This window comes from Monocercomonoides exilis (assembly GCF_001643675.1).
Source record: "Monocercomonoides exilis strain PA203 chromosome Unknown scaffold55-566112, whole genome shotgun sequence".
Classification (NCBI taxonomy): domain Eukaryota; phylum Preaxostyla; order Oxymonadida; family Polymastigidae; genus Monocercomonoides; species Monocercomonoides exilis.
The window spans coordinates 427,423-442,438 of NW_027150600.1; the positions used below are offsets into that span (position 1 = coordinate 427,423).

Genomic DNA, 15,016 nt, shown 5'->3' on the forward strand with positions numbered 1-15,016 from the left:
ACCATGCAGCACATCCTCCATCGAAACAATGAAAAAGATTCTCACAACAAAACATCACCTGCCAAAATATCAAATGGACTCTTTCTTCCTCTTTTTCTTCTTTGCCAATCTTGCCTGCCGAACAAGAAATACCCACAATCAGAAATAAAAACAAGAATAAAGACCAGGAAGAGAAATGGAAAGGGAGGAGATGCTCTTTCAATCAAGGAGCATTGGGATTCAGTTGTTATTCGCCAGAAGAGGTTTTCTTCCCGAAGGCACTCGCCATATTTGTTGGCTTCATCTGGAAAGCAATGGATGAAGAACAAGGAAACATGAGCGTAAAAAAGATGATCACAACAGAAAAGGCGAAAAAGTTGATATATGCGAAGAAGGCGAATAATAATATATGCCAAAATAACAAAGGCATATGTGCCATTTGAAAGAGGAAGAACGCGATTTTCGAAGAGAGACATCTTCGAAAATCTGTCTCGGGTAGATCAAGAATCAGGCAAAGGAGCCAAGTGCTTCAAGAGTGCCCGTGCTTCTCTCTTGAAGTGCAGCTGCAAACAGCATCTGCCCACAGAACTCTCGACGCAAAAGCACGCTTCGAAAATGGAGAAGCAGAATATGTTGGAAGTTGTTTGAAGGTCGGCTCTCGGATTATCTGACTATCATGCATGACAAGACCTGCGAAAAGCTATGTGAGCGGTCGTGTGAAACAAGGAATACAGAGATGGCAAGCATGAGGGATGGATGATTAAGCAATTTTGGCGGCAGCATCCATTTTTGCCACATGAAGAGCACAATACACAGCTGTCTCCAGAACATGCGTTGTCCAGAAGAATTCCCACAGTCTCTTTCAGAATAGAAAGCGTTCACAACTTGTGCAAACTGCAAACATCTCTCCTGAGACATGTATCCTCGTGTCGGACAATTTGCAAATGTTTCTTCATCCATCTCATCATAGTCATCCCAGTTCCTTCTTCCTTCTTCCTTCTTCCTTCTTCCTTCTTCATTCTTCTTTTCTTTTCTTTTTTTTCATCGACGTCGTCACTGTCATCTCAATTAGCTCCAAGCCCTGTCCACTTCAACTGATACGCGCACAGAAGACTGCAATAAAGATAGCGTTCCCGCTCTCAACAGAAGAATTCCACCTTCTCCTCGACCCCACCAGAAGAGGAGATTCCCCCACCTTGCCATCACGCACCCTCAATAAGATGGAAAGAAGGCACCCCAAACGCTAAATAGCCATGCCTCATTCTGCACTTTTCCCCTTCCTCCTTTTCTTTTATTCCTCAAATTCTTTCTCTCTTCTCTCTCACCTCCCCCTCCGTTCCCAACCTCTCTTTTCACAACACCCTGCCACATCTTCCTTCCCTGCCTCTCCTTTCCCTGTTCGCATTCAACCAGCCCGCCACTCTGCCCAGCTTCTTCCGTTATGTGCACACACATATATCTTCATCAGAGCATTCGCCTCATTGTGCGTTCCTGGGCATGAGGCGCTACCCCCGATCCAGTGCCTCTTTTGCCGAGTGTGCATGCTCCGTCTGTGCACCCACACTCCACCACCACACGCATTTCCTTGTGATTCGCCTGCGTTCGTATCCTCTGCACACACAACATTCTGAGATTGAGGCACATTTGATGCACGACAAAATGAAGCTGATGGAAGGGCACCTCCAGCTGCTCCGCTTGCCCAAAAGAACACTGCTCCCCAGATGATATTTGCAGGTCGTCCTGAATAATGGATGTCGAAGGCAAAGACGAAGATGAGGACAAATGAAGAGCAAGGCTGATGCTTGCAGTTGAAAAGTGGTTGCAGAGAAGCACAAACGGAAGGGCAGCCACCTCCAATGCAGTTCTCGCACTCGGCTTGCCTGTCTGTTGCCTGGTTCCCATCGCTGGCCCTTCAAAACACCCGATGCTTCTAAAAGCTTCCAAGAAACAGAGCAAAAACGAAAGACCCTCAAACGAAAGAACATCCAAACTCTATCTTCCAGACAATCTCTGCCAACTCCAAATCGAAGCAAAATAAACCACTTGTCAAAATCGGTGAACTTGTCGAATTTCTAATTCATTGAAGCCAAATGGAATAGATCCATTTGCATATCTGCCTTGTGCATTCAGAGAAACAGGAAAACCTTCTAAATAAAACTGATATTTTGGGGCTCTCCTTTTTTCCATTGAATTCTTGCCTGTTTTAAGTAATAAATGTCTTTCCCTCGATATTGCCAGTTGCATTTTTTGCCCAAAAAAGCTTCTCCTTTACCTTATGTTCCAAAATTCTATATAATTTTGTGCAGGTTTTGTTCTTCACACAATTCCTTCTTTTCATCTTCATTCAATAAAACATCAGTCGAATTTGTTTTCACCTCTTGTTCCAAATAAAAATCATGTATCTTCCGTAACTTCATTTATTTCCCAATGCCTATATAATAATCTGCTCCGTTCTCATCGTATTGCTCCACAAAGCGGAGATTGGCCATTTCAACAATAATTCGGATTCCTGCACTTTGGAGAGGATACAGATGGAAATATCTTCACAATCAATAGAACAATACAAAATACATACATTATGTCTTTTTGTGTTATTGATGAAATTGTTGTATTTCTTCTATCTTCCAATTCTCAATAATCATCAGGCAGAATTTCAGCATAATTGCATCTCCACCATTGTCTGTTGTCACACAGGAAATAATATTTCTAGCCCTACAGGCAATGTTCACTCACGGATTTCTCATTATGTGAATGGAATATTCCGTTTTTTCAAATCTGATGATCATTGAATCCATAACAAATAAAGAAAAACAGAGTTAAAGTGTTGATTTTCTTGAAAATTTCTTGCCAAAAAAAAAAAAACAGAAAATTGTTGGAGTGTAGGGTCCAAGTTTTGTATTGACAAAGAGATTTTATTGCTGCTCATTATTTTTTCTCTCTGGTTGTGTTTTAGTTTTTCATGCAAATGTACAAAATGAGAATTTTTACTGGATGTTCCATGGCTGTGGAAATGCGGGAGATGGCTGTCACCGAAAAGGACACTGGTTTGTTCACGTTGGATTTGTGTTTGAGTTTGTGATGAGTGGTTTTTTTTATTTGTTTATTAAATTTCGAAGAATTGCTTTCTGGGCTTGGATGCTGGAATAAGGAAGAGCAGATGCAAAAAATAAAGTGGAGAATGAAGCGATAAACGAGATGGATGAAGAAGAATTGAAATCTGTTTTCACGAAAGAAATGTTTGATAATATGAACAAAATGGTTGATTCGCAATGGAGAGAATCAACAATCGCAAGGAGCAGGTTTGCTCCTTATTAATGAGTATTAATATAATTTATCGGTGATTTTTATCAAACTTCGCCTACAATTTAATTTCTTTACATACCATTGTCCGCAGGTTGAATGACTCAAGATACTGTTAGAGTGCCAAATAGCGATGGTGAGGACAGAAGAAATGATTTGATTTACAGGCTTTCAAGGGTAGAAGACATGATTGAAGAAATTTCAAGAAGCCAAACACTGCCAATGCAGTCTGGAGCTACGGGGATGCTACCAATGAGAAAAGTGAAGAGGGAACGAGCATGGAGAAGAAGCAGATCGAGATCCAGCGAGTCGGAATTTGAATCAGATTTCACAGATATGATCACGAAGAAGAAATATAAACAGCCGTTGAGGAGCAGTCGCAAATTGAATCAAATGAAAAGACGGGATGAAGATAAAGACAGTGATTGTGTTTTCAAAGGAACAGAAAAGCTGGAATGAAAAAATAGATCGCAAGACTTTTCCAAGATTTTTCCCATGAAATGGTTGACACACAGGAGACAGGCGGGTTTGCTTGAGAAGTTCATGGATTTTTGTCAGGCTGGATCAATTAGAATGAATGAGGATATTTTGAATATGTCAAAATATTTTTGAAAAGTTCCTTTTGTTTTATTTTCAAATAAAACAAAAATTTCATTATTCGATCAAATATTTGTTTCCACTCACAAAACAATACAGTCTAAACCGGATATAATCACGTCGAATATAATCACATTCGCATATAGTCACATTTTTCCATGCACCGACATTTTTGGCCTATTTTTCATTCATTTTCCATCGCATATAATCACAGGGCTGAAAATATATAATCACATTTTTTATTATTATGGGTGATTTCTTCAATGAAAAATCGACTTTTTGATCAAAAATTACAATTTTTCGTTTTTTCAAAAATGTGCTCAAATAAGTCAAAATAATATGCGTTTGTGAAAAAAATTAATTTCGCAAGTTGAAAAAGTGTATTTGGATAGAATTTACAAAAATGAAAAAATCGACCCAATATTAATAATTTCAATAATTAATTTTTAATTTTTTCTGTGTTAAGCATCATCGTATATTATCACAATCGGATATAGTCACAAAAAGTTGTGCAAAAACCCATGTGATTGTATCCGGTTTAGACTGTACTCAAATCAATATATAAACATTGTCTAAATTTTATTTTCAAAATAGCAAAATTTTGTCAATGGGAACAAAAATTTTATTGAAATATGAAATTTTTGTTTAATTTGAAAATAAAACAAAAGGAACTTTTCAAAAATATTTTGACATATTTTCAATCAAAAGAGCGAAAAGGAATTTTTCGCGTGAACCACGGATACAAGCTGGAACGCGCTTGCCAGGACAGCCATTACAACAAAGTGAAGAAGAGACTCACCAGAAGCTGTCCGGGTTATTGAACTGCTCCAACCCGCTCTCGAATCAGTGTTTGAAGCTGCCAAGGCGATTGCAGCCCTTCCAGCAAAGGAATAGAGGAGAACGCGCTCAGAGGAAGAAAAGAAAGAGCGACTGAGGGGAATCTTCTGCTCATATGCCCTGATTGCAGACTGTATCAGCCGCATCAACTTGTTGAAAGTTATACCCCAGTCAAACTGGTAGAGCGCGAAAGGCTTTCTTGAAAGATGAATGACCAAGGAAGTGCCAGAGAATCTTAAAAAGTTGGAAGAGTTCACCAGTGTTTTTCAAGCAGAGGGAGATGCAGCAGGATACGGTGCATCTCCCGACTCCACAACGGGTTTCGGGCCCACAACAGCCAGAGGGGGACTTCCGAGAAGATACAGTTCGGGACGGAGCACCCAAGGATTTGTATGCATACAGCTCCAGAGAAGAGGATACGAAAGGAGTTTCACAGATTTCAGTGGAAAGAAGAGAACGCGCCAGTTTCAGGCACAGTTTGTTCCAACCATCACAGGAAGGCCAGACCTTATCACTGGACCATTTCCCCCAGCTCCCTCAAGGATACCAGAGGGACAGCTGTGTAATCAACAATCGGAGCCAACAAGAAGTTGTGAGAGTGGAGAGAGAAGAGAGAGACATGCTTTGCTGCGAGACAAAGATAAACAGAAGATTAACGAGTTTCGAAGAACCAGCGATTCGACAAGAAGAATCTCACAATCGAGAGATGGATAAAAAAATAAAGTCCGCGTGATATCTTGAGAATATCGGAAATGCGATTGCCACACTAGATCGCGAGAAGACAATAGGATAAGAAACCTCGGAAGATCGCGATATAAAAATTCGGAAAGAGAGAACAGAAGAATACTCCGTATATCTCCACAAGACAGGACAAAAGAGCGATCGAAGATTCGAGAAGGAAGAAATGAAGGGAGCCTTGAGAGCATCTGGGACTTTTACCGGGTTCCCAGTTGGGAGCGCCCTGGAGGTGAGCTCGAAGACAGCTATTGCAGAAACTCTCAAAGGGGAAGAGGATACACAGATGCAGCCTGGCAACAAGAAGCTAGGAGTGAACAGGAGTACAGCGAGTGGATCACTGAAGGAGCCATTTCCGAGGAGACTGGTGAACAGGCTGAGCTAGTGGAAGAAAATTGGGGGAGACAAGTTAGTGAGCCGTGAAATAAGAGCTCGATGGAAAAGTTCCCAGTCCCTAATTTCACTCGAGAAGAGAAGAAACAGACAAGAGTTTTGGTTAACAACAGAGATGATGAACAATTATTTATCCCTCTTGGAGGAGGAATTGAAGGACGGAGGAGTGAAGCCCATACTGGAGTCGGAGGTGAAGTGGTTCAATCCGACATTCATGGTCCGGAAGAAGAACGGAAAGTGGAGGAAGATTCTGGATTGCAGAGCTCTGAACGAGGAAGTGCTAGGGAAACACTTCAAGATGGATTCCCAGGAGACAGTTGTGGAACTCCTGGAGGAGAACGATTGGATGACTACGCTCGACATATCGAGTGCTTATCAACATGTCAAAGTGGACGAGCAGTTCAGTCCCTTTCTGTGCTTCAGCTTTCAAAGTCAATGTTATTCCTACGAAGGGATGCTCTTTGGAGCAAAGGACGCGCCCAGAGTATTCACGAAGATAATGAGACGGGCGGAGTCAAATATCAGAGAAGAGTGGAAAGTGAAGCTAGTGATTCACCTGGACGACATCCTCCTCATGCACCCAGACAGGGATGCATTGAGATCGATCTCACAGGAGATAGCCCAGTTCCTGAGGAATCTGGGCTGGATTCTGTCGGAGGAAAAACTGAAGTTGGAAACCGCAAGGAGCGTGGAGTTTCTGGGATGGTCGTGGAACTCAGAGAAGATGGAAGTGACGCTCCAAGAAAGGAAGAGAGTGCTACTCCTGGAGGATGTGCAAAAATGGATAGCACATGCAAAGGAAAGAAGGAGACAAAAAAAAAGAGATCTTGCAGCACTCCTCGGGAGGTTGAATTTTGTGAGGTTACAACGCCCACAAGCGAGTTTGAAGATGATGCGAATGCAATATGCGCTGAGGCAGGCGATAGCCCGCGGAGGCTGAAAGGGAACGGTAATAGCCAACCCAATGATTCTAGGAGAATTAACACATAGGAGAAAGACCCTGCAAGAAAACAGACCAAGGAGTCTGAAGAGAAGGAACAGGCCAGCAGTACTGACGACGGACGCTTCTGAGCTGGGATGGGGTGCAGCGTTAACAATACCGAAAGAGAACAGGGATGAGAAGATATATGTCCATGGAAGTCGGACCCACCAGGAGAGTGCGTTAGCAATAAACGAGAAAAAGTCTAGAGCAGTGTTGAGGACACCAGAGAGAAAGGGAGCATGGCTGAAAGAACAGGAGATAGATCATATCTGTCTGAGGACAGACAATATGTCCACGAGATGGACAATACAGAAGAAGAGGGGAGCGCCATCGCTCATACAAACACTGAGAGCACCGGAGAAGAAACTGAACAGCCTGGACATTACGATACAGACTGATCACCTCCCGGGAGAGCAGAACACGATAGCAGATGCACTCAGCAGGATGGCAAAAAAGCCGGACTGTGAACTGAAGGGGGAGAAGGTCGCAGAGATGTAGCAAATAGTCGAACCGAAAATACTAGATACAATCTTAGAACCGACTGTGCCAGTGCCCTGTTGAAGTACTTGGAGACTATCCTCTTTGAGAAGGAAGAGAGAGAGAGAAATGCAAGGAAACGAGATAGTGCTAGTCCACCCGTTCCTGAGAAATATTGAACGTGTGTTGAAAGAGAAGATGAAGGAAGCCCAGAGGGATCTGAGGACTCTTATTCTGCCAGCCTGGCGGGGGCAGACCTGGACCCCGCTACTGCAGCCTGGGCATTCGATAAAGACCCTGGGGACCTTTCAGGAGTGCATGATACCGGGAGCGAAGATGAGAAAGGAAGGAAGGAAATTACCCCCACAAGAAGTTAGAAGTATTAGACTGGAGACGAAAATATCCCAGGAAGGGACCTATTCCTCACATGAGGTGAATAAGTTGGAGCAAGGGACATAGCTGCAACAATACTAAAAAATCAAAAGGGCGAAAGAGATACCTGGAGAGCGCTGCAAAGATTCAAACAATTCCTAGATAGAGAGAGCATGGATGTCATTGACCCCCCTCACAAACAAAGATGCCAAATGGATTATAGCAGAGTTTATTGAAACTCTATCCAATACTAACCTCTCAAATGGAGTGATTCATCAGACAGTTCGGAAAGTACTGGAGTCCATCAACCTTTTTCGAGAAACCAAGATCGATCGAAAGGACATTGAAATATTCCTAAAGACCTATGTGGGGGATAAACCGAGAAGGGGCAAACGATACAAATCAATGTGGGACTTTGCAATCATTACGAAATGGGCTGAAATCACCTTCGACACAAAAGATAAACTGACACTCCAGAGGAGAGCGCTTATCCTCACTATGATCTTTGGAGCTTTAAGGCCAGCAGAGCTGGAGAGAATGAGGAGTGAGACAACGATATTCAAAGATAACTCTATCCAGACACAAGAACGAACCAAGACGTCGGGAGGTGAGATTGTCAAAGTTATAATACGGAAACACCCCAACCCACGTATCGATGCAGTAGAGGCGCTCCAACGTTGGATGGACTATGTGAAGACGACCTTTAAGTGCGAAAATGTGTGGTTCGACACAGAAGGGAGTAGACCCGCTAACCTACAGAAGATCAAAGAAGAACTAAGAGCTATTTTGAGAGAGAACGAAATTCCCGAAACTTTCACCGCGTACTCTATAAGACTCGCAGTGATTACACACTCAGCAAGACAAGAAGGAGCGGACTGGAAGGCGATCAATGCGTATGCGAGATGGGCGCCGGGTTCGAGAGTGGCCCAGGAATATTATACCGTGTTACCGGTCCAAGACACAAATTGGATCCTGGAGACAATCTGAGGATCAGTACTCCAGAGGGGAGAAGATTATAAGACAGATAAGAGCGGAGACACGAAGGAAGGGACACGGGAGATAGCAGATGCAGATACGAAAGATCGCACAGAGGAATTACCCAAAGCGGGATCTGAGATAGGGAAGAAGCTTACGAGAAAGCGATCTAGAGGCAGAAAGAAATTTCCGAGTGGAGAAGAAAACAGAGGAGAAACGGCGAAGTCACGAAACTCAGCATCCCGACAACCGAGTCGCCGGAAGACATCCTCCATAATTCCCAACAGCATCTGTGAGCTAACGTGAGAGAAGGATCCAACTCCGCTGAAGAAGAGGGGAAAAGATCGGAAGAGGTGAAGAGGAAGAAGTATTGGACAGATAGGAAATGACACTGAAGAGGCAAGGGCCAAATCCATGTAGCCTCAAAGATATCCCAAGAGGGAGCGGGCATAGACCAGGATGTCCGTACCACTACACACACGCTCTCAACTTATCCGCCGCACTGGAGCGTGCTAGGAAAGGGGTTTTAGATCATGCATACGAAGAGAAAAGGGATTTCGAGACTCATTATCGAGGAGCAAACCTGCTCCTTTCGTTTGTAGATTCGCTCCATTGCGAATTGATAAAAACGCAGTGAGACAGGTTTGCTCCGAGATAATAGGTATGCGGATGGAGAGACGATATGCGGAGTGGTGCGAGGGTGAGCCAGAAGTGTGTTGGGAGATGACTAGAAAAAAAAGCGAGATATAGAAAGAGAGAGAGAAAGAATAAACGCCCGATGTGATTAGTGAACGTCTAGGATCTGGAAATATTCAAATCGTTTGAACAAACAGTGTAAATCAAGAGCTTTTTCTTCAACACGATAGCGATTGTTTTTAACACAGAAGAGTCAGAGCAATCCATGCAGTTGGCGATGATCGAGGTTGCTCTGCTGATGCAACAGAGAAATGGGAGGCAGAGTCCTGCTTAGACAGTTTTCTTTTCCACGCCTCGCGAAAGCGAGAGTAGTTTTTCTTTCTGCTCCAAGATTATTCGCCTCACCGGACCCCTGCACGGCCTGCAGGTGAGGGCTCCGAGGGGCAATGTCCCCTGCCCCCTGGTCTTCGAGACCGTGACAAAAGGCGAAATCGGTGGTGAAGAGAAGCGGACAATTCAAGGAACGCTTATTTTTGTTTAAATGTTTTTGTCAATATTTTCATCTCGTTCTTTTTTCCACGTCATTTGGGATAGGGCGAAGATCTCACTTGAACAGCACATAAATCGTGATCAATACTCATTATTGAGGAGCAAACCTGTCTTACTGCGTTCTTTCAATAATTATTATTTATTATTTTCATTATTTTTTAATTATCAAAATTTCACTTCACTTGCCTTTGAGCAGAACATTCGTTTGCCTGAATTGTGAAGGTATTCTTTCTTTTCAGTTGGGAAAACAAACGGAAGAGCTCTTTTAAACAAACTCAAGATTATAAAACCTCAAGGAAAGGCATCGGCGGAAAAGCACTTGCGATGCTTTCTCTTTCTCTTGACCAGCAAGCCTCGCAAAATGAAGTGAATATATATATATAAAAAATGAAAATAGAAAATGAATCACTCAAAAAAAAAAAATACAAAAATAAAAAAAAAAAAAAAACAAAAAAATGAGGAAAAACACATGAGATCAATGAAATTATAAATCGCGATTTCAAATTGGATAATATTCTCAATTTTCAAAAATTGTTTTGATGGAAAGAGTGAAGTGAATTATGACAAGAAAAAAAAGAAACAGAAAATGAAATTGAAATTGAAAAAAAAAGAAAAAGGAAAAAAATAAAAATTATAAAAAAATTATATAAACAAATATATACAGTCCATATTGGATTTTATCACGTCAGTTTTTGCACAACTTTTTGTGATTATATCCGATTGTGATAATATACGATGCTGCTAAATACAGAAAAAAAATAAAATAAATAAATAAATAAATAAATTTTGAGTCGATTTTTTCATTTTTGAAAATTCTACATCAAAACGCATTTTTCAATAGAAAAATCAATTTTTGGATTTTATTATGTTATTTAGACTTATTTTAACATAATTTTGAATAATCAATAAATTGAAAATTTTGATCAAAAAATCGATTTTTCATTGAAAAAAACACACTAAATATTAAAAAATGTGATTATAAATAATTAGCTCTGTGATTTCTTGTGATAGAAAATGAATGAATAACAGGCACAAAATGTTCGTGCATAGATAAATGTGACAGTAAATCTTGTGATTATATTCGAAGAAAATTTATCTAATTTTGACTTATTCCTTTTGAAAATCGAAAAAATATAAATGTATGACTTGGAAAAGTTTTGTTGTATGGTTTCTGAAAGGTCAATTTTTTATTTGTTTCGAAAAATTATTTTCTTATATTGCTTTATTCGGAAGCTTGTATTCAATGAAGCTAATTTTAAATCAATTAATATATTATTGAAAGGTTGCATGCTTAATATTCTTGAAAATTAATTCTTCAAAAGAAAGATTTGAATTTTTTAAATTTTATTTTTTGATCAATGTTTTGCTGTGTTTTTAAGACTTTTTGATACCGAGTATTTTTCTTGCTAATATTGTTTTTGAACTTTTTTTTTCATTGACGATTATTTAAAAACTATTCAGACTTTTTATTTTCACTAGTATTATGAGTCACATTATTTAAGAATGGGATTTTTTTATGTTTTTCGAAATTTGGACTTTGCTTGAAAGTTTCTCAATTTCGATTAATAATTTTTCTTTATCGTTTGAAACTTATTTAACATTGAACAATAATTTTTAACTTTGGTTGAAAGATATTAAACTTTGAGTAATTTTTGGTGTATTTTTAGTGTTCGAAATGAAAATATAGCTGCTTATTTTTGAAATCATGTTTATTTAATAATAAATGTTCGGTGCAATATTTTCAATTGTATATTAACAAATGAACAGTGAAAAATTAAAAAAAAATTGGGTGATTATTTTTGAAATCATATTATCTCAATCAAACAATTTCGTTTTTAAGAATTCGTTTAAAACATCAACAAAAAACACAAAAAAACATGAATAAGCTAATTCAAAATATCTTCTTTTTCATTGCAGTGAAAATATTTGTTTTTGAAACAGTTGTGATGTTTAGCATTAACAAAAGATTTTGTATTCAAATGCTAGAATTGATCTTTGAAAAAATTACACACGAAAAAAGTTAAGTTTCAAAAAAGATCACCTATATGTCGAAATTTTTTTGAAAAGTTCCTTTTGTTTAATTTTCAAATAAAATTATAATTTCATATTTCGATCAATTTTCTGTTCCCACTCACCAAATTTCGCTGCCATGAAAATAAAATCTTCACAATGTGAAATTTCACAAACTGGTAAAAGTTGGTGAGTGGGAACAGAAATTTGATTTAAATATTTTATTTTCAATTTGCATGAAAATTGAACAAAAGGAACTTTTCAAAAAAATTGAGACACATCATTATTCTCACTCTCTCATCTTCTATATTGATTAATCTTCTTTTCGACTTTCTGATTCTTTCTCTTCTTTTGTTTTCCGTCCTTCAGACATGCCTGCTGGTTTTTCCAAAACACCGATGAATATGCTGAATGCAACTCTCGTCGTTGCAGCTGCAGCTGATGGCTACTCCATTAAAAGCGTCGTTCTGTGGCCTTGTTGGAAACTGCCAGATGAACTGCGCCTTGTTCTGAGTTCGTAGTTGGATGTTCTGGAAGAAAATGAAGGCTGTGTGACTGAAGAACTGTTCCTCAAATACGCTGAAGAAGTATTGCTTCCAGGGATCACACAAAGAAGAGAAACTTTGAAGAAGAGTGATGAACGTTGCCTTCTCCTTCTTGATTCACATTCATCGAGAGCGCAGCCAGACTTATGGAAGAAGTTTGCCGATTCTTCAATGGATGTCTTCACCTTCGTACCCCACACCACTCACATCGCACAGCCGTTGGATCGTGGCGTATTTGCTGTTTTAAAAAAAACAATAAATGCCAATTACGAAGCACCTTCTTCTTCAATTATTTTGTGACGAGAAGCACTGGCTGATGATCTTCCACAAGCTTTACAAACTTCTTTGTTGTATTCAATAATAAAATCATCATTTGCGAAGAGTGGAGAGCTGTCTCATCAGTGGCACGAAGTGTTAGCCAAGCTTCCAAAAGAACCTTCCGTCACTCTGAAGAAAAGAACAAAAAAGGTTTGATAATTTTGGGAAATAAATTGCCGATGAAGAATTTTTAATTGAATGGAAAAAAGAAAAAGATGAAAAGAAAAATTCAAAAAATTAAGAAAAAGATAATAAAGAATTTGATAAGACTATGTTTGAAGATGAAAAATCGAAAAAAAGAAAATTCAACCCATTGATAATTTGAAATGATAATTTTTCTGAAGACGAAAAAAAGAAAGAAATACTCGAAAAATTGTGAAACATGAGCTTGATAATTATATTTATTATTAATATTTTTTAAAAAACGAAATCAATACACAATACACAAAAATAAATTTATTTATTTTTTGTTCGTGTCTTAAAAAAAAATTCAGGTTTATAAATCCCCCCAATGGAATTCTTCGAGCAATCAAAAACATATGATTGATTTATAAATGTTAAAAGAGAATTCATATATGAGTTTGTCAAATCAGTTCATTTTTCAATCGAAAGAAAACGAAGGATTGTTGTTTTTCTATTATAAATTACAAAATAAACATGTGTCAATAATATTTTTTTTAAAACAAAAATGCATAAAAGAAAAATTAAAGAAATGAACTGAACAGTTTCATAAATTAAAATTTTAACAATTGAAAAAGATCTAATTTCAAAAACATGCATTTTCAAAGTATTTTTTCATTCCTCAATTAAGATCTTGATCCTTCTTATTTTATCATCTCATCCCTGACTTTCGCTGAATCAATTCACCTTAACCACATCTTCCTCCTCTTCTACAACCACATCCACCAACTCCAATAAAATCCTTTCTTTCTCCCTTCACTAATCTCTCTCCGTCCACTCATCTATTTTCCTTTACACATACAACCCCATCGATGGTGCCATCCTCCCTTCCATCAACAACTCATCCACTTCTCTCTCTGCATTCAACACCTCTTTCCTTCACCAAACACTATCTTCTCCAAATGTCCCAATTGAATATGTTGGAACTGAATCTCAAAGAGCGAAACTTGGAAGACTGGATTCTTTTGATCTAAACAGTCATCGCTTTGAGTGGTGCGAATGGAATGATTCAAATAGTGGAGCTGTCCATGGAGGTGCACTATATGTTGTTTGCACAAATGCAAATCTTGCAATCACATCTTGTTCGTTTTTCAATTGTTCAAATACAAATCATAGTGGAGCGTTATACTGTAATCGTTCGTTGAAGTTGAACATCTTAAAATCAAATTTCACAAACTGTTCTTCATTTCACGGAGGAGCAATTTGTGTAGATGAACAACAATTATCTTCCGTTAATTCATTTTCTGATAACAGAGTTGAAGGTTGAAAAAAAACCAGTATTTATGGAACTGGTTGGTATTTCTGGATCTATTACATGACCTCAGCCTGTCAATTCCTGTTCACCAAATGCAAGTGCATTTCAAACTCAGGTGGAGATTCTGCTGGTTCTCTAACATTTAATTGGCCTCCTCAAATAAAACCAAGTCAGTTTTCAATCAATGAGTGCCAATTTGTAAATAATGAATTGACAAGTTCATCTACACGCGGCGGAGCTGCCATCTATTTGGATGCAACCTTCAATTGGATGAATGAAATTAGATTCATCACATTCTGCTTCTTCGATGGAAATACAGCAGAAAATGGAAGAGGAAACGATGTGTTCTTCAATGGCAGCAGCATCACCCAATCCCCATTTAATCAGTGTGGGTCAACAACAGAATCAAAAAGAGTATGGAATAATGGAACTGCTGATAATGACGTGTACAATGGCTGGCTCCCCCTCATCGCCCAGAACAAAATCGTTGACAGAAATGGAACAGATGGTGATGTCTGCGGCGTAACACAACTCAGTCCATGCAAAATAATAGAATTTGCTCTTTTATGAATGACAGATACTCACGATGCGTTCCTCAATCTCTATAACTTTCAACTTTTTTCTCACATCAATAATTACCTTTTCACATCCAACACAAAAATCTCACACGTTGTTTCTACTGTTTCAAATTTTTCATTTTTCAATGCAATTGAAGAGCTTTTTTTTGAGTTCAGAGTGAAGGACAAGAAAACAACTGAAAATATTACAAAAAGCCAACGTACACAGTGTCGGTCATTAATAGAAAAATTTTTTCACTTCGGTGTTGATATTATTTTATATTAGACATATATTCCCACTTTATTATATTTTTTAATA

The 15,016-nt window shown here is 38.8% G+C and overlaps 3 protein-coding genes across 3 annotated transcripts; 2 read left to right on the top strand and 1 right to left on the bottom strand.

Annotated features, from left to right (window-relative positions):
- Positions 1-1,384: 1,384 nt before the first annotated feature.
- On the bottom strand, positions 1,385-1,964 carry MONOS_16268 (uncharacterized protein; the record flags this gene model as incomplete). Its single annotated transcript, XM_067869180.1, has 2 exons — positions 1,385-1,719; positions 1,955-1,964. The coding sequence occupies 2 exons, from the start codon at positions 1,962-1,964 to the stop codon at positions 1,385-1,387; spliced, it is 345 nt and encodes a 114-aa protein (XP_067720273.1).
- A 4,312-nt stretch (positions 1,965-6,276) lies between these two features.
- On the top strand, positions 6,277-6,831 carry MONOS_13688 (uncharacterized protein; the record flags this gene model as incomplete). The annotated part of the gene is made up of 1 exon (XM_067866412.1): positions 6,277-6,831. One exon carries the CDS (start codon positions 6,277-6,279, stop codon positions 6,829-6,831), a length of 555 nt encoding a protein of 184 aa, XP_067720274.1.
- Positions 6,832-7,849: 1,018 nt separating this feature from the next.
- MONOS_13689 (uncharacterized protein) lies at positions 7,850-8,659 on the top strand (the record flags this gene model as incomplete). Its single annotated transcript, XM_067866413.1, has 1 exon — positions 7,850-8,659. One exon carries the CDS (start codon positions 7,850-7,852, stop codon positions 8,657-8,659), a length of 810 nt encoding a protein of 269 aa, XP_067720275.1.
- Between the last annotated feature and the right edge of the window lie 6,357 nt (positions 8,660-15,016).